The sequence below is a fragment of the Plectropomus leopardus genome, chromosome 24 (assembly GCF_008729295.1).
Source record: "Plectropomus leopardus isolate mb chromosome 24, YSFRI_Pleo_2.0, whole genome shotgun sequence".
Taxonomy (NCBI): Eukaryota; Metazoa; Chordata; class Actinopteri; order Perciformes; family Serranidae; genus Plectropomus; species Plectropomus leopardus.
The window spans coordinates 5,721,123-5,741,267 of record NC_056486.1 but is presented as its reverse complement, the minus strand read 5'-3'; the positions used below and the strand labels follow the sequence as shown (position 1 = coordinate 5,741,267).

General features: G+C 37.1%; 2 protein-coding genes across 2 annotated transcripts; both read left to right on the top strand.

Annotated features, from left to right (window-relative positions):
* Positions 1–1,565: 1,565 nt before the first annotated feature.
* On the top strand, positions 1,566–6,875 carry LOC121962826 (B- and T-lymphocyte attenuator-like). The gene is made up of 6 exons (XM_042513134.1): positions 1,566–2,050; positions 4,786–5,109; positions 5,212–5,277; positions 5,424–5,549; positions 5,632–5,666; positions 6,261–6,875. Exons 1-6 carry the CDS (start codon positions 1,945–1,947, stop codon positions 6,639–6,641), a joined length of 1,038 nt encoding a protein of 345 aa, XP_042369068.1. The 5' UTR covers positions 1,566–1,944; the 3' UTR covers positions 6,642–6,875.
* A 193-nt stretch (positions 6,876–7,068) lies between these two features.
* LOC121962829 (B- and T-lymphocyte attenuator-like) lies at positions 7,069–10,658 on the top strand. The gene is made up of 5 exons (XM_042513139.1): positions 7,069–8,245; positions 9,374–9,691; positions 9,827–9,868; positions 9,982–10,086; positions 10,289–10,658. Exons 1-5 carry the CDS (start codon positions 8,170–8,172, stop codon positions 10,363–10,365), a joined length of 618 nt encoding a protein of 205 aa, XP_042369073.1. The 5' UTR covers positions 7,069–8,169; the 3' UTR covers positions 10,366–10,658.
* The last annotated feature ends 9,487 nt before the right edge of the window (positions 10,659–20,145 follow it).

Here is a 20,145-nt window from a genome sequence, read left to right as displayed (position 1 = left end):
TTTTTTTAAGTTTTGGGAGTATTTTTTTTTTCTTTTTTAGGTATTTCAATTTGGCAAATATTTTTGATAAAAAATGATGTAATTTTCCCTTTTTTTTAATTGTTTGAGTTTTTGTGGGGGGATGGCGTTGGTTTTTTATTAGTTTGGCAGTATTTTATTTTATTTATTTTTTATTTTTACTTTTTTCTGCACTTGGGGGATGCGCAGATAAAACAGTGTGTTTGGGGGTCCTCTGCCAAAAACATTTAGGCATTCAACAATTTCCTGCATGCTGATGAATTTTTATGCACCAATATATGCATTTTCTACACCAGTTTATGGTGTAAATGCCAAATTAAAGACATTTACTGCTACTTTTATGTCTTTAGTAAGGAGGAAAATGCACACGCTCTACCAAAATCTTATCTAAACCTATGCATTTACTTAAGTGAAGGATCTAAATACTCCCTATTATTCCTCTATGATTGTCTGACAGCTAAGCAATTACATGAAAAATACAGAACCTACATAATACATTTCTAGGGCCCATCCACCTACATACATACATACATAATGCAACAGTAGGATGTAGGGTTAGGGTTAAACAGTGTTAAAGTCCCACCCGAAAAATATATATATCAGTTTAAGTAAATGCTATACTGAGAGTATTTTGAGTATTTTTTTCTAAACTCTCCCCATGGCAGCTCTTTTTGACAGGAAAACCATTAGCGTCTTCAGTTTCCCGTCTATGCTCTTGTGAAAGCCACAAGACTCCATTGAGATAATAAGTAATTTTAGCTCTTTGAACACAGGAGCTGCCGATTTATCGCTGCTTCGATCAGTTAGTTAGTTTGTGTTATTGTATGACTCCGGTGAATCCAAACTAACCCTTTTAAATGCCAAAGTCACACAAAAACACAAACAAACTAACTGATCAAAACAGCATTCGACCAGCAGATCCTGTGTTCAGTGATGTTATATCACTGTTTTTTTCAATGGAGTCTGGCTTTGAAGAAAGCGTCATAACAGCTTCATTTTGCCGCTGGAAATCATTGTCTAGCGGCAGGGTAAAGCAGTGAAAATGTTCTCAATATAGCGTATTCTTAAACACATACTGACTGTTTTGAGGGGGGACTTTTTTTTAGGTGGCTAAAATGCGTTTTGTAGCTGGCCCCCATCTGTAGCAGTACATTGCTTGTGACAGTTTTCAACCTGCTTCTCCAAACTGGGGTGCAAGCCAAATGACATCTACTGAGTATGGGTAGGTACCCTATTCCACCAACACATTAAAAAAACTGAGCTATCCTTTTCAAAATAGTTGATTCATTACCAATAATACAGCTCAATCTTATCTATTCGGGCGTTTCTTCAAAGCTTGAATGAGTCCGACTGATTGACAGATAAGGTGATGATCGCCTGATAGCAACCACACATCAGCAGAGTGGGCATTCAAAAAAGTGTGCACTGTACAGCTTATCCTCCTGTGAAACCACAGCGCTGTGCACAAGGCCACACAAAGTTTGCAGGAGACGCACATGGTGAAGATGAAAGGAGGGGAGAAGTGGGAGGAAGTCTGCTTGAAGAAGGTGAACCACAGACGCTGCCAAAAAGTGATGAAGGTGCATAGACTGAAACAAGCCTCGGAAATGAGAAGAGACTGAAAGAGGAAGGCTGGAGTAAAGCATGAGATCTTTACTTGAGTTGCATCGGAGCACCTGACACTGTGGGAACCCCCTGATTTGAGATGTTTCACTGCACTGAATCTGATTTAGAGAACCAAGACCACCAACCGACCTTCTCTCCCCTCCAGTGTACTCGACGCCTTAAAGGGGAAGGTAGGTAGGAAGCAAAAAGTCGAAAGAGGAAGCAGCATGTAGCAAAGAAGCTCCAACCTCAACTTCTGTTTTTATTAATAATGATGTGCTCGGAGGAACATTTCATACTCCGATCGGCTGCAACCGGAAGATGATGAGAGGTTTTCGGAGACTGTCCATTATGAAGTCTAACCACGGCTGGACGTTCCTGCATGTGTCCATCTTGGCAGGGCTGCTTCTCACCTTAAACGCTGACAGTAAGTTGGTTTTTTTTTCTGCTGTCTCAGTATTGGTGTGGTGTTGCCTTTCTTTTCTCTTTGCTTCTGTAATGTGTAAAATGAGGCGTTTGGACAAAAACCATAAGCTGATTTCGGTAAAGGCCGTGAACTTTAAAGTGCTGTGTGCATGTCTATGCAGTAAGCAAATACAGGACGAAGCTGTGGTATCCTAACCTAACGAGAGGCTCAGTTTGGCCTGGAACAAACCACAAAAATGATCCTATAAGGTAGCTTTTTCTAAAAGTATGTAAATTCTACCACAAATTTCTTTTTAACTGGCAAAATAATCAAATAATTTCACTTCTACGTGCAAAAATGATACTTTCAGGTAATGTCTCCCACAACAGGAGGGCGTTTTTTTGCGTACCAAAGCAGCTGCAGCACCTAAGCCCAACGACTGGTTCAATTTGGCCTTAAACAAAACCTCATAATAATCCTATAATGTTTTAAAATGAGGCAAATTTCGACAGGAAAGTCTGTTGAACTGACAAAATAAATGAATAATTTCAATTTCTGATGCTAAAAGAAATGCTACTTTAGGGTTATGTCTTCCACAACAGGAGGGCGTTTTTGGTCCGTGTGGGAGTACGATGGAAACAATTAGGTATTTTATGCAAACGTAGAAGAAGTGAAAATGGTAAAAATAACAAAAAAATCTAGAGAACACTCATTACCTTTTCAGCCGTCTACCCACTTCATTTCTACAATTTCCCGTTTGCCAAGGTTTATTTCAACATTGGGGGTCGGGTCAAATATGAACAAAGGGCGGGTTTGCGTATCCTCCTCCAGAAAATTTTCCATTCTAGTGGGTTTTTATGCCCCAATTTGTACATTTTCTGCAGCATTTTCTGGTGTAAATGTCTGTAATTTTGCCAGAAGTCCTCTAATATAAATCACGGCCGACCACAGTGTCAGTCACTTATTTATCTATCAGTGTATATTGTGGTTTCCTAGTGCCTTTGGTGTTTGTGTGTGGTTTGAGGCCAGCAAAGTATCGTTTAATAGTGACTCATGTCAGTGACAGCAAGCAACAAACATTAAAATAGATTTTGTTCAAAGCAAAATCAGAATAGTTCAGAATAGTTAAATACTATATTCATGCATGTGCTATATGGAGGTGCAATAGTGACAGTAAGTTTGAGCATTGAAAAAGAAAACATTGGAACCGAAAAAATGATTATTATTATTATTTTAATGGTTTATGTTAGGACTCACACAGTTTCCCAGGTTTCACAGTCTATGATTAATTCTGCAACACCTCTGGAGATGCAACACTAATAATACGTCTTTCAAAAATAAAATTTGGATTGAAAAAGCAAAAATTGGCGTTGGAAAAAAAATCCAAAATAAAAGACTGTCATTAAAAAACATTTTTACTTGCTGATACTTTTGCATTCTAATTTCAGTGTAATTTTTTTTCAATCTCTTTTTTCGAGTTTCAACTTTCTGCCAGTGTTTTTGCAGCAAAAAAAAGACTGAAAGAAGTGAGTCATGAAGTGAAAGTCAGAAGACTGTCTTTGAAATACATACCGGAATGCAAAAGATATTAAAATCAAAAACCTTTTTTTTCCGATGCAAGTGTTTCCTTTGTCAGTGCCAAATTTTACTTTCAATATCAAAACATACTTAAACTTCACCACTAAACTAAAAATATCAACATAAATCATTCAAAACCCACTTGTTTACATGAAAAGTTCTGAGAACGGGGCTATTTTTCTATGCAGAGGAAAAGTTGACATTTTGCAGACATATTTTTCACAGCGCAGCGACAAACCTTGCCTGGTGTCAGAAAGAATTGCCAAGTCAGTCATCACAAACTCCCAGGCAATGACAAACCAAATCTGTATGAAGTTGTGTATCGTTAAATTTTCCTTTGATCTTGTATGATTTTTCTTCCTAAGCTCCTTTTTCACAACGTTACTCAAAAAGTATTATCGTCTTATTAGTATTATAGTATCATGTTTTGTTTTTTTGCTTTGAAATGCCTGTATGTCCCTTTGTGTCCCTGACCTAAAGGTTTCTGCAGGTCCATGAACTCAGTGCATCTCTCAGTGACTTCCTTGCAGAGTGAAAAATTGACATAGTTTGTGAGTGAATGCAAACTTTTAGACCCAGCTCAATGAACGTTCAACTTTCTCTTTTATTACACCTGGCGTTCTGCTGCTACGTCTCTGCCCAGAGTGCACTCTAGACTCTGGCAGTGTGGTGTGATAAAGGATAAAGGTAAACCAAAGGTTACAGACCTTCAAATAGCATTCCTAATGATCTGTTTAGCTCCAAAAATAGAAAATCTATCTGTGGCGACAGATGTTTCAACCGTGTCACAAATAAATATAAGTGTGGGAAATCCTGATAGTTGTGACATCACAAGTTCACATAATTCCTGGTGGGTCTTTTAAAGGGTCAGGGTCTGAATGTGGACTGTGTGCATTCCTCTGGGGATTGAGCATGTTTGTATTTTCACAGTATTCATATAGCACCGATGCCTGCTTCATATTTAAAAAAAAAAAAAAAAAAGGAAATCTTACTTTTTGCAGAATGTGACCTTTAAATGATTTTCTATGTGATACCAAAAAAGCCTTAAACTTGGTGGACCTGCAGAAACCACGATTAAAAACCTGTTCTTGCACAATACTTATAGTGCTACCTTACAGTTATACAGTAAACTGTAAAACAGGGATGAATTCATGTTTGTTGTCATTTCGCTTTTGCAGGTAATGATGCAGACTGTTACGTTGATCTTAGAGTGCCCCAAAATACTGTTTATGAAGCTTACCGAGGAGAAGACCTCAGGATTAACTGCACAGTTGGTTTCTGCGATGGTTCACCACCAATAGTCACCTGGTACAAACGTGAGAAAACTGATGTCGCTATCGATGTCAACAGTAGCAGTCACTTTAAAACCGAGTGGGAACTTTTAGAAAAATTGGAGGGGATATCATTTCTGATCTTCCAAAAAATACTCAGAAATGATTCGGGGCAATATCAGTGTGGAAGCGGAGGCACTGTGAGTCATAACATCAACGTCTCTGTCTCTGGTGAGTAACATTTCTGCAATTGAATAAATCTTAATTGATACTGAATAATAAAATGAACAAATTATATTCACAATTTCAGTCTTAATATCATTTAAATTTCAGATCTCTGCTCTGCTTGCTCTAAAGATGATGGACGGCCTAAAAATGACACACAGAAGAATAGCACAGGTAAGTAAAGTTTATATATTGTGTAGTGCAGCAACGCTGCCACTTCTAGTTGCTTTCTGAATCTTTCGTACACTGTGGCCTTCATTACTTAGGTTTAAACACATGAACACATTCATGTTGAATCATACTTCCCTTTTTTCTCGCAGATACTATCACTTTGGTCCATGAACCGACATCAAGTCTACAGATGTACTTCTACTTTGCTGCTGGGATTGTGGCTTTCGTCATCATAGTGATAATTATATCCATCGTATCAATGCAAGGGTGTAAAGGTGAGATGTTGATTAAATATGTCATACAGGAAATAATTGTGACACTGAAACTAACTAATTTCACCAAAATGTCACTGTGCAGGGAAATCAAAGAAAAAAGGGCAGACTGAAAATCAGGTAAGATAAAATAAATAAATAAATAAATAAAATTCAAACTAAAATCCTATATCTTTAAAAATTTGAAACCTGGGTAAATAGGCTTGATTTCTTTCAAAAACATGATAAAAGGCAATAAGCGATGAAAGAAGAAATGACCCAAGGCAAGAAATTACTAAAAAAGTACAAAATTACTTGAAAATTTGTTGAAAAAAGTAAAAAAAAAAAAAAAAAAAAAAAAAATATAAAAAAACAAATAAATAAAACAAAAAATGTAAAATGACCTGAAAAAACATGCCTAAAAAGTAATAATTTTGTAATATTATTGTAAGCATGTAATTACGATAAGTATAAATGTAATTTTAGCCATTTTAATCTAGCTTTTAACAAACATTTTTAAGTCAACTATTTCTTGCAATTTGTGGAACATTTCTAATAAAGCTCATTGCCTTTTTCCCCATGTTTTTGAAAGAAACTGCATCAATTTGCTCAGGGTTCAAAGGTGTAAATACTTTAAAATGCATCAAAATACAGCAAAAGTGATGTCGCTCCAGGTTTTAGGGGGCAAAGGGATGAAACCGTTAAATGCAAATGGTTTTTTTTGTATGTTTGCAGTATGTGGCAGTCCCCATGGGGCCCTTCCCACATGTAAGCCCCCAGCCTTCGCCAAGAGGAAGCCCCTCTGTGCCGCCACCTCGGAGATCCACCCGCAGAAAGCCCCCGCCCTCACAACCCAATGAACTGCCATTACCAAGAGACAATGAGCATGTTTACGGCATAAAAGAGAACAGAGAGAGACAGACGACAACAGTGGACGACGAGGGGTGTTCACTTGTGTACGCGGCACTCAACCATCAGGTTCCAGCGAGGCCTGTTGCCCGGCCACGGAGGCCGAAGGAGGAGGAGGCTTCAGAGTACGCGGCTATCCGTGTTAAAGACCTATCAACCACAAGTCAACAACTCAATCACTTCAAAGCGGACGACAGCTCACATTAAGTGGAGTAATGTGTCCTTGATGTTGGAGGAGGGAGATTTACCCTCTGAAATCTGGATTAACATCACCTTTCACATGTATTTAAACCTTTGAACCAAAAGCACATTGGTTTGATTTCTCTCAGAAACATAGGCATGAAAGGCAATGAGCAACTGGGCAAGATGTGTCAAATTGCAAGATTTAGAAGATTTAGATTTAAAAAATTTAAAAAAAAGAAAGAAAAAAGATGGCAATTCCATATTTTAAATTATGTTACAGATTTATTATCATTTTTAAGAACTTTTTTTCCCAAGTCGTTTCCTTGTTTATTTTGCATTTTTAACTTTTCTTTTTAAGTTATTTTATTTTACTTTATTATAATTCCTAATAAAAATCAAATTAAATCAGTTTGGTCGATTTTCTTTTACTTTTTATTTATTGCTTCTTAACTTTTAGTTAATTTCTTTCTAAAGTGAAAGAAATGAAGCCAATTTGCGCAGGTCTCAAAGGGTTTAAAGATAATATAAAGACCCTTTTTGGTGAAAACTGAGGATGCTACAGCAGAGACATCCTACAGAATCTACCTGAGACATTTGCCCAATGCTAAAATGATTATCTACATCATTTGGTCAGTACTGTTAAATGCCCTGCACACCAGCACAAGTGTTTCCAGGTGGAAAATTGTGAGGTCAGGCCACAAATAAACATCACCTCAGCATCACTGTGTTGGATTTTGGTATTTCATATGATTTGTTGAAAAGATAAACACAGAATCACACCAGCTCTTTCATCATTGTGTAAATCTGCACCTTTGGAGAGGCTTAAAACAGCATAATCTCTGACCAAATTAAATGTACTTTTCAACGAAGTTTTGCAAACTGTTTTCAACTAATATGCATCTATTTGTGATCTTGGTTTGAATGTTTTGTGTCACGCACCCTTCGCAGGTTAAAGCTGTGACTTTGTGCTGTTGCACGCCCATGACTTGAATTTACTCTGTCAAGTAATATCACATCTGTTATATTGTTGTAGTTTCATGCACTTCAAAACTGTCTCATTTTCTGACCATATGAATGAGCTTGTGTCATTTTGTCTTTTACAACCTGTGAGAATTGCTATTTCTTTAACAGGGAAACAGAGAATGTAATTGTGATTTCATTATTTTGTGCAATCAAATAACATGATATGTGTTCATAATTGTTTGATTTCAACTAACATTATATCACTGTTGACTCATTTTGGACTGTTTCTCCTTTAAAACAATCTAATACCTTGGAAACACAAATGCGGACTTGAAACCCCTGAAGTTTCAGATGTATCATAGTTCAAAAAAGGTGAGTATGTGTGCGTGTGAGTGTTTGTTTGTGAGCCTCAGATGTCCGTTTTTGTGCTTTCATGCACTCTATGTTGGGGGTAAGTATATGCCAAAGACCACAGCAAAGAAAGGCAGGAAGTAAAGTTTACCACGTCTTTGAGTGTGATATCTTGAGCAGACCTGCAGTCATAGTTGTTGAATAGAAGTGGATAGCTGGTTTTTAAAGTGTTTCCATCATGAGACCAAACTACCGTCTGGACATCCTTCATGTGTCCATCTTAGCGGCACTCTCCCTCACTTTGGATGCTAATAGTAAGTTTTTGTAATTTCATCTACGTGGCTCGCTCTCAGTCTGAGCATATCTTTGTTCTGGCCTTTGTTTCCGTTTTGTTAAGTCACATTTTCACGAACGTGAATCAGGTAAACTATGTTTTAATGTCAAAGGTTAAAAAAACTGAAAATGTTTCAAACATATTTACTGTTATCTTTTTTTAATATTATTATATTGCACACATAGAATCTAATGCAGGCTGGTGTACAAACACACCCAGAGCCTCAACGACGCAGCAGTAAAACTCAACAAGGAAATCAGCAATATTGAATGTAAATGCAGTTGCAGCCATTTTAATTCATATGAGGGAAAAAGTAAAAGACACCAGCAACCATGTCATAAATGTTAAGCCTGACTTCGTGAAAAATCAATGAACGGCTGTTAAATTGACAAAATGTGCTGCTATGCAGTGATTTTAGTTAAATGTTTGCGCCTCAGAAGAATCAAAGTCTGTGTGGATAATTTATGAAAAATATTTGCCATACTTCTTGTGAAACACACTTTTTGAGGCTGTTCTCGCCAACGGGAGCAAACGAGGAAGTCCTGTGATGCAGTTTAAAGAGCAATAGCTTGTGGTGGTGGTAATTGGTTATTAGCATTAGCAGGTTTATTTCCGTTGCAGCCACTGCACCAGACGTCTTTATTTCCAATCAAAGGCAACATAAGCGTGTTATGTGAGCGATAATGGAAAGGCGAGCCCCTTAAACGTGAGACTGGCCACGTATGAGTGATTTCTGGGAGGTGATCGTTCATGATTTCAGAGAGAGTTGTGGATTCAAAACTTTCAGATGACCTGCTCAACTTTTGAAGAGTTATGCGATGCAATTACATCTTTTGTAGCACCAAATGCATCATACCAAGGGATGAACTCGAGAGAGCCAGTTACTACTGAAAAGCACATAGTCATAGCATCATGTGACCCATGAAAGCGCAAAAAGTGTTTCTGTTGCAGTTTTGTGAAATATGGCTTTTTCGAATCACCTTCTCCACAGACTGATTTTGAAAATGTTAGATAACATTTCACCGCTTTCATGTTCTGTCATCATCAGATGGTATAACACTGTCCCAGTCATTTCTAATCTGTACATTTTGCCATTTTCCTCTTGCAGGTGGTTATTCAGATTGTGATGTTGAAATCAAAGTGCCCCGTGACACTGTTTACAGAGCTGTGCCTGGAGAAAACCTCAGGATTAACTGCACAGTTGCCTTCTGTGACAAACCACCACCAACAGTAACCTGGTACAAAAGTGAGACGACTGATGTCCCCGTCAATGTCAGCAGTCACATTAAAACAGAGTGGAAACTTTTAAACCCCTCAGAGGGGATATTTGTTTTGATATTTCAAGAAATACTCAGAGATGACTCAGGTGTGTACTGGTGTTACAGTGACGGCAGTGTGAGTCACAGCATCAACGTCTTTGTCCGAGGTGAGTCATCCTTTTAGTACAACCTAACTAACTACCTAAACTGCAGTAAGGCATTTCTAATAACTACTGAATTATTAATTAGAACCTTTTTTATTTATTTTTTTGTGGGAAATAAACAATTTTATCACTTTGCAGGTGATGAACTCACTACAGTTATACGGACGACTTCAAAACCGGGTAAGAGAACCTCATTCACTCTCTAATAATGATCCCTTTTCTTTTCATAAATACATTTTTCATACAACCGCACTTCTGTAGTGCCATATCAAATGTCGTCTTTTGTCTTGCAGAGAGATTGGACACTTTCTGGCCATTTGTGTACCGTGTTGTCGGGATCGTGGTGTTTGTTATCGTAGTTCTAACCATATATGTTGTATCAACATGTGGGTGTAAAGGTGAGAATTTTTCATTTTTACATACCGTGATTCTTCAGCAGCAGATGATCTCTGCAGACTTCCTGCTGAAGGTGTCATCTGAAAAAAAGTAAAGAAAACAAGTTGAAAATGCCACAAAACAAAAAAGAATAAACACGGTACATATTTACTGCAGTAAATTTGAGGACAGTTACTTACCTCTTCTGATGTCATTATCATGCAGGAGAGTCCAGGGACGCACCACATCCAGGCCCACAGCCCTCCCATGATGCTTCGCCAACCAATCACATCTATGATTAGCCGATCAATCTGCTAAATCAAAATGACTAGTGTCAAAAGGTTGTACATATTCATTTCACGACAACCTGTAAGTGACATATTCACATTTTGACTGATTTGTGTTTATCAATGCTCAGCTTTGTTATGATGTGTTTTTACATAATGTGCTCTAGGAATTATTGATTGACTATGCATGGCCTTAAAAAATCAAAACATTTTTTTAATTGACAAAATATGATCCATTTCTTCATGATGATGTGAATACCGCCGTGTATAATGTTGAATGTTGCTGTTGGCTCCATTATGTGCTTTGATTTCTTGTAAATAAAGCTGTAAAAAACAAAAGTGAAATTTCTCACATGAGAAACCACTGTTGTTTGGATCTTCCGGTGTGTGTGTGTGTGTGTGTGTGTGTGTGTGCAGAATGTAAAACATATACAGGTAAATAGTTTGGTTTCCTGTTCAGGTAACAATCTGTGTCCACACATCAGGTGCAGATAATCAAGATGTGAGAAAATGTCTCTTTATCTATTTCGATGTGTGTCTGCTGTCTGACAAACATGAGGCAGAATCAAACCACACGTCACATAAACATATAAAAACAAATGATGGAAATTATTTAAAGAGTATAAATCATGAAGTCACCTCTACTCATCAAAAAACAAAAAACAAAGACATTTTTTGGGGGGGGTTTGGGTGTCGAGTTGGACGTCATTAGACCTTTAAAAACTTCATGGCGATTACTTCTTTTATGTATCTCCTACTTATTTTAGGGGGCTAAAATTAAAGTTTTTACCCAGGTGTTTTGTTTCCGTCACTGCCGGTAAGAGTAGGAGCAAGTGCCGATAAATTAATGTTATTATTTATATATTTTATCTAAAGGGCCAATGTACAGCTCAGAGCTAAATCGCATCAGTAGTCCCAATGCAGGTCAGAACAAAGACTCAGCAGAATGACATGATAATATGAAGTTGAAAAAAAGACACACAAAAGACAAATAATACAGACAATAGCACACGATATAAACTAATACAAACAAGAAAACACAAGACAGACGATACAACATAAAACTACACAAACAGCACATCATATACAAAACACAATAAAAATGTATTACATGTTAGTGGCTTTTTTGTGCAGTGGGAAAAGGGCACTGTGCTTAGTCTGTAGAATTTTCATATTTGTGCCACCTTGAGAAGGCGGCGTGGAAAAATTAAGAAAAAGTTGGTCACCAAATACAAATACCAGGTGTACGCATGGTTTTTGTGTGTGCATGTTGTTTATGCATCTGGCCCCAGATAAATGGTTTGTGTGTGTGTGTGCGTGTGTATACGTATGTGTGTGTCTAAAAACTGTATTTTTAGCGTAATGGGGGTACACATACACCAAAGACCACGCTAATCAAGAGCAGGAAGTTTACCGCACGTCATTTACTGTCACATCTCGAGCACACCTGCAGTGATAGTTGTTTCACAGAAGTGGATAGCCGATTTTTGAAGTGTTTCCATCATGAGACCAAACTACCGCCTAAACATCCTTTATGTGTCCATCTTAGCAGTGCTCTTCCTCACTTTGGATGCTGAGAGTAAGTTTTTGTTATTTTATCTAAATAGCTCGATCTCAATCTGAGCAGGTTTTAAACTAGATTGAATGTGAATATGGTTGCAGTAAATTAATTCATGTGAAAGACAAAGTAAAAGACATGAGTGACCATGCTGTAAATGAACGATGTTTGTGAACAACCAATGAATGGCTGTTAAACTGACAGAATGTGAAGAAATTGGGTCTTTGATGCTTTAATGGATTTATTTTAGGATTAATTGTTCCCGATTCAGGAGGATCTTTTTTTTATATACAATACATTTTTCTCTAGAAAAGAATGTACATATGTTTTGCCTTAAATTTAGCCTATTGGGCTACGCTTTCTCTCAAATCACACCTAATTCTTTAAAGATTGGCAGACCCTGAAATGTAAAAAAAAAGAGCAACAACCTAAAAATAGATTTATAAAAAGGTAAAAAAAAAAACATAGTATGAAAGTTTTAAAAAATACATCGAAGTTTAAAAAAAGTTAAATGCTAAAAGTATAAATCAAATCAAAATGTTTTCAAAAAAGCATATTTTTGTAAAAGTAAAAGAAACAGTGAAAAACAGTGAAAAAAAAGTTTTTTCTTAAAAGCTGTTTTAAAAACTTTTTAAAAAAGTTTTTAAAACTTTTTTTAAAAGCTTTAAAAAAAAGACATATTTTGCTGTGTAATGCTTTGAGCCAGCATTAAAATCCTTCTAACAGGAGCTACTTGGTTTGTGAATCAGTTTGTTTCTCCTTTATCAGATCATGATCCCTACCGTGGCTGCTGAGCCATAACGCCAATATTCAATCATGTAAACTTAAATAAATGTAATGTGAAAAGTTTGAGAAAGCACAGAATCAAATGAAAAACAAGTTTCAGCCACACATCGTGCTGACCTAAATTTACAGTTTGATGGCTGCAGCTGCAGCGTGAAAAAAACCCAACAACTTCACTGATCTAATTCTTTTTCTGTGTCATTCCCACAGAGTGAGTTTATACATGTTAGATAACTTTTCACAGCTTTCATGTTCTGTCATTATCAGCTGGTGTCACATTTCAACAGTCATTTCTAATCTGTATATTGTGTCTTTTTTTGTAGGCGATGGTTCAAATTGTGAAGTTATAATTAAACCTTTCTCTGGACAGGACCTGGGGATTTACTGCATGGTTTCTTTCTGCGACAATTCAAAACAAACAGTCGGCTGGTATAAATATGAGGAAACTACACGCGCCTCTGTCAACATCAGCACAGATTGGATAATTGGAAACGAAGTAAGAACACTGTATCTGACCCTTAAAAAAATCAGCAGAAACGACTCGAGTGTGTATCAGTGTCAACGTGGAGGCAGTGTGAGTTGTAACATCACCATCTTTGTCCGTGGTGAGTCATCCTTTCAGTAGATATAAACCTGTACTAGACTGATGCTTAACCTCTTGAAACCTGGATTAATATTATTTTTTTGTTCTGCATTTAGATGCATTTCACAAGCTATTTGACCCTTTGACACCTGAGAAAATTAGCTGAATTTATTTTGAAAACACAGGGAAAAAGACAATGACCAACTAGGCAAGACATATCCCACAAACTGCAAGAAAACAGTCAAAGATTACCTTAAAGAAGGCACCTGGTGGCTTAGTGGATATAGCAGGCGCCCCATGTAGCGAGGCTGTGTCCTCGTTGTGGTGGCCGTGGGTTCGATTCCGACCTCGGCCCTTTGCTGCATGTCGCCCTGTCTCTCTCTCCTCCTGTCACACTTGTGCTGTCCTATCAATTAAAGGCAAAAATGCCAAAAAAAGTACCTAAAACAAGACAAAAGATTATTAGAAAATTATCCCCCAAAAAGAGGAAAATGTCCTGACATTTGAATATATATTTGTGTATAAAATACTTACAATTTTAATACTTTTTTACATTTTCCTGTTTAGTTTTGTTTCTCTAATTTATTGCTCATTTTGTGTCATGTCTTGACATTTTGCTCATTGCTTTCTCCCCATGTTTTTTTTTTTTTAAGAAATCAAACCAGTTTGGTCAGATTTTAAAACGTTACATTCTGTGTTAAGCCTGAGTTAAAAATTCTCTTTATTTCGCAGCAGAACCAGAAATTGACACCTTCTGGCCATCTGTGTACCGTGTGGTCGGGATTACGGTGTTTGTCGCCATAGTGCTAACTCTGTGTGTTGCATCAAGATGTTGGTGTAAAGGTGAGAATTTCTTATTTTTACATAAAGTGATTGTTCAGCTGGTATTCTGCAGAGGTACAAAACTGTATCTACAGTAAATATATATATGAAAATACCACAAAATAACAAGGAATTCACTATAATAAAACTGAGAACAGAAACTAATCTCTTCTGATGTCATTATTTCGCAGGAAAATCCAGTCGCCGGCCCTCCCATGATGACTCACCTACTCATCATACATATGAGAATCTGCCGATGTCTGTGCCTTGAAATCAATCTGCTACTGACCACTACTGCATTTTTACTGCTTTGTGTGAATCATTGTTTGGCTTTGTTGATATGTATTTTTATGTAAAATGCTTTGGGAATTATTCTTTTTTCTTTTAGTTTTCTCTGGCCCCAAAATAATAAAATATTTTTTTAAATTGACAAATATGATTTATTGCAGTGATACTTGCGACCACCCCCGATAGGGTTCCATGTGGCCCCCCAAAATGTTTTATGATTCACAGTAAAACTAACATGATTTATTTTCATACTTTTAGGTGCCAGAGTGCATAAAAATTGCACCAAAATAGAGCTTTTTTAATTTAAAAAATGCTAAAATGTTAGCTAAGCCCATAATGTCCATACTGAAATCCTGAAATCACCCTCAAATCCTCCTCCCAAAAATTTCCTATAATCTAAAAAACATCCTAAAATCCTAGAAACACGTACGGGGCTGCAGCAACTGGCCCCTGGCCTTCTATCATTTTGCAAAAGTGGCCCCCAAACAAAACAAGTTGAGGATCCCTGATCTATTGCTTCATAATGATGTGTTTACACCTGTGAATAATGTTGAATATTGCTACTGGCTCAATTTTGTGTTTTTGATTTCCTGTAAATAAAGCTTTAATAAAACAGAAGTGAAATTTTTCACATGAGAAAAGCTGTTGTTTGGGTCGACCTCTGTTTGTGTAGTATGTAAAACATTTACACATAAATAGTTTTGTTTCCTGTTTAGGTAACAGCTATCTATTTGTCTTTATTGGTGTGTGTGTGTGTGTGTGTGTGTGTGTGTGTGTGTGTGTGTGTGAATGTGTGTGCGCGTGCACCTCTGCTCTTTGCATTTTCTTTTGATGTCGATCGAAGTAGCGTCTCTTCTTGGGTACAGTATCTGATGTGCATTTGGGAGCAGGCAGACTGTCGAGTGTCGAACAGGAAGCTGAATTTAACCACACATCACATACACATAAAACACGTAAAAACAAAGGCTGGAAGTTGTTTTACAGTAAAGAATATAAATCATAAACTCACCTCTCTACTCATCATCAGGCTGGAAATAAAAGAAGACAAAAAGTTCAACAGAAGTTTATGGAATATCAGCTTTCTTATATAACTTTGAGGCAGATTAAGCAAAGCTGTAAACATGTTAAACAGAATAATAGTCACAGCCATGCCAGCGGCTCTGTGAGGCTGCATTGAGCTAAATACTACCACTACCACTACTACTACCATTAGTGTAGCGTGTCAGCATCATAACATTTATAATTTGAGCGTAACAAACTACAGCTGGGGATAATAATATCAATTCTGCGGGTGTTAAACTAAAATAATGGAAAAGTGAAATTTGACCTGTAGGTTGCACTCCATGAAAAGTCACATTAAGATTCATCCTTTGGGAACCAAGAATGTCTCAAAAGCGTCTCCTCCATGGATGTATTAAAGGAGCTGGATACAGCATTTGAGGCGGGGCCCCGTTCATTCCTGTGAAAGCTGTTCAGTGGTGCATGAAGCCAAAACAAAAAAGGATTTCAGTGATATGAAGTTACTGGGATGGTCTGCATGATGGGGCAGTAGCCTTTTCATTCCAATATGAAAAGCTTCCTGTTCCCTTAGTCCCACACTCACTGAAATAAATACTGGGCCCATTTGTCATAATTCACCAAAATTCTGACAGTTAAATGGCTTTTTTTTCAAACAGATAAATCAGGGGGAAATAAACTTTATATGAAACATGTCTCTGTTTTTGAACCATACCAACATCAAGCCGCCGCATACTGCGGCTTTAAAGAGGACTTCCACAATTACAAATTACATTTTAGATATCCTTCTGCTGTTTACGTTCCAGGATGGCGCTACCATTATGTCAACAAATGCACACGGTGGGAAGATGCAGCATGTGGTTATGTTTAGACAACATATTTCACATGACATCCACACCAGAACGTCAAGAAATGCTGGGGCACAAGGTTAGGTTCAGGGGAAGTAGGCACACAGTGAGCTGTAGAAAAAAAAAACTCACATTCAACTGATGCTGCTCATCTGTAACATACAACTGCAAAAGGTGGCTTTTGGTGTTGGGATCTTTCACCGAAATCACTACAACAGCTGCGATATTTAACAACTTCAGAATGAGAACAGACTGGTCATTCCTATGAAAGTATCTCAGTGGTGCATGAGGCCAAAAAGCTCTATTTCCACTGTATAAAAGATATATAAAAGTACCTGAAACCTCTGCATTATGAGGCCCATAGGGTAAGCACACAAGAGATTTACGGCAGCAGAGTGCCTCACTTCCACTGGCTGAATGGCTAACTTTCAGTTTAGTTGTCCGCTAACTTGAATGGGGATAACATGTCTTAATCTTGCAGCTACACTCTGAACGTTAAGGGACCGAACGGTAATCCTGATAGTGAAACGAGTCATTTTGCAAGGGTCGTGACACTCGAGAAACTGCATCTACTGATTCACAGATGTTTTTCTCACAAAGTAAGTCTATAAGAAAAGTCTTTCTTTGGTCCCCTGGCATCACGCGATGGCCCTGGATGGCGAAATTCCACTTTTGGCCACATTTTAATTCTGCATTCTGTTGAGTTTGCGGAGTTTGAAAATTAAGTTATTGCAGGCGATTCTGACACAGGCATAGACGGTGCTAATAGATTTGTTTTTTCCATCTTTCAGGATGAGTCACCTTTAACGAACAGGTGTTGAAGTACATGTTGGGAGCAGACAGACTGGGGGAAACCCTTCAGCTCATCACAACATCAACTCTCTCCCACTGCGAATCCAGGAAACGGCACATTTCACTTCAGACTGAAACCAGCTACACTGTCAATGAAAACTGAACCAAGAATGTTGTGTGACATTAAAATGTAAAGGCCACAAAAGAAGAGATAAAATAATTGACAGTAAGAAGATATCATTTTTTTTATATACCAAAAGATTGTGGAATGTAAATCAAAATTTGTGTACAATAAAGATTACTGTGAAAGAAACTTACCTTTTGACTTACCTTCTGAGTTCTGAAAGTGTCTAAGAAAATTACATTTTAATTTTAGAGTGGATCAAATGTTTTATCTACCATAAGCTTGACACTGAGCATACAATGGAATTGCATTTATATTTATGATTAACACTAAATGAGCATCTTGATTTTAGAGTGTGAACTTATAAATTTGGGGCAACAAACCTTAACCACATAGACTGTTTGATAATGTTTTATGGACTTTTATCCTTATACATTAACCTGGATCGGCTTCACTCTTCTTCTTATGATTTTTGACGCCTCTTACAAGTATTTAAACCTTTGAACCAAGAGCAACTGGCTTGATTTCTTTCAAAAACACGAAAAAATAGGCAAGAAACAACTTGGTGAGAAAAGTTCCAAACATTGCAAGACATTAGTCTATTTAGAAAATCATTTTTAAAAAGCCTGGGAAGATGTCCATGAAAAAAAAAAGCTAGGGCAAAACTATATATTGTTAATAATCATAATTACATAATAAAATGATGAATTGACAGCAGCGAGTTGGCCGTACAATGCAGGGCTGCATGTAGCGCGTGACCTGTGGGATGTTCTACCTCTGTGGTTTTGAAAGTGCTAAAAGCTGACGTACATCGCTGCATCGCTTGCACAATCTGGCACAAACACTCTCACACACTTGCACACACACTTTTTTCACAAACACCCCACCCAGTGTCGCCCACCACCTCATGTGACACATGCAGGTACAGAGACTTTTACAGCCCCTTTAGAGCAACAAACAAAGGAAGTGCAAGAACGTCGTGCATGGGTCTGTTAACAGCTGTTTTTTGATGCCAACATCTTTAACAGCCGTGCTAGTTTCTCTGATTTGTGGTTTTAGTGCAGCAAATGTGGGGAAATTGTGCACAAAAAAGTTTGTATTAAGCTCAGATGGGACAAGAGGGAAAACTTTAAACTCCCACTTTAAATCAAATTAAAGAAGAGCGCCATCTAGTGGTGCAAAATCAAAACTAGCCATATATTTTATCATATCGTGAAAAGAAAGCTTTAATCTATTATTAATACTATTAGTATTCCCACCCGTGTGGCTCCATAAACCTTAAAAACCAAAATAAGAGGAAACAAGGCTTTTTTTTGTGAGGTCGACAAGAGGTTAACAGTTTCCCCCAGATAAGCCTCAATGTTTTTATTAATAGTCAATTTTTTTGCTCTAATGACATCACTGATAACTTTCAAAATAAATATGCAAATACCACCAGTGCCTCCAAGTAACAAAGGAATGACTTACCCTTTCCTGTCTTTGTGAGGTTTGTGGAAACTGTGAGGGAAAACAAAATGTCTGTTTACATGAAAAATGTTTGGGGAAAATGTTACAATAGCTCAGTTCAGACTGCAGAGTTCATTTCCAAAACAGGATGAATTCAGTTTGGGGAAAAGTCAAGTCATCAGTGACTCCATAAACATTAAAACCCACAGAGAGGCCAAAACAAAAACATACATGTGCTTTATGGTGAAGTCCACTCAAGATTACCAGATAAACCAGTTTATCTTAAAGATTTAGCTTTTTCACCATTATCTAGTTCTTTTTTGTATTTCAACCATCTGTGCATTACTCAAAGCTAACTATTTCAACACTTTATTAATTCATTAACTATTTCAACTTTTCTGTCATGATCTCCACCAGGCAGAAATCACAAACTTCTGGACCGATCGGCCAAATAATTGTTATGTAAATTTATGACTGCATGTTCTTGTGGTTAGCCCACTTAAGGGCTGCAGAGGGACCGAAACAAAAACACTCTCATGCTTTTGTGAATTTAACTCAAGATTACCAGATAAACCATATAATCCATAACTTTTAGCTTTATCCACTTTGCATAATGTACTGTAATACGTTCTAACCATTGGCCCATGATTAAACAACCTGGATAAGCCTGCAAGGAATCATGTATTTACTTATGTCTGAGCATCTGTCTGTCCGCAGCTAATCTTGCATACTAATGATAATCAGCCTAATATTTTGTGTGTACATTTATGCACGTATGCTCAACAAAGTCCTGTGTTTGCAGTGATTCAAAATTGTTTAAAACCTGTTTTCTTGACTGCTGGCTCCTCTTAAACAGCTTGAGCTGCAGGCGATTGACAAAATCATGTAGTAAAAACAGAGCAAAAGACATTTCCGGTGTAGAGGAAAACATACAGTTTTATATCTTTATCTTTTATATCTTCTATACAACTAACATGACTCAAATGGCTAAAAACAGGTCTTACCTAGCCTGTTGCGGGCCATATTTTGGTCTACATTTGAACAGGAGAATATGCAGATTCATTCCATAATAATTATTATATTTTAAGATAAGTTAGGATCCCTCAAATCTTCTGGCAACTGTGGCATTATGTTGTGTAAACTACACATTTTAGAGTGACCTTTCATTGTGAAAAGTAGTTCAACAGTAGCTTCATGTGCAACTGATTATCTTGGAAAAGGAGAAGTGCTCATTAATAAGAGTTTTAATTAATTTCTGAGTTAAATTAGAAAGAAAGGTATCTATTGAGTGTATAAAGTCTTTAATTTAAACTACTGAGACATCAGAGCAAAAACAAAAGAGCTGCATTTAGATTTTCGTTTAGTACATTTTAAATGCTTATCTTCAGCTAACAAAAAAAGTACATTTAATTGCTCAGACTTCTCTGTTCACTTGCTTTCTAAATAAGGTTTCATGCTCCCTCGATTAGTGTTGAGGAGTAACAGCAACCTGATTATGTGAATATGGAATTTATTTTCTTTTTTTTTCAGACTG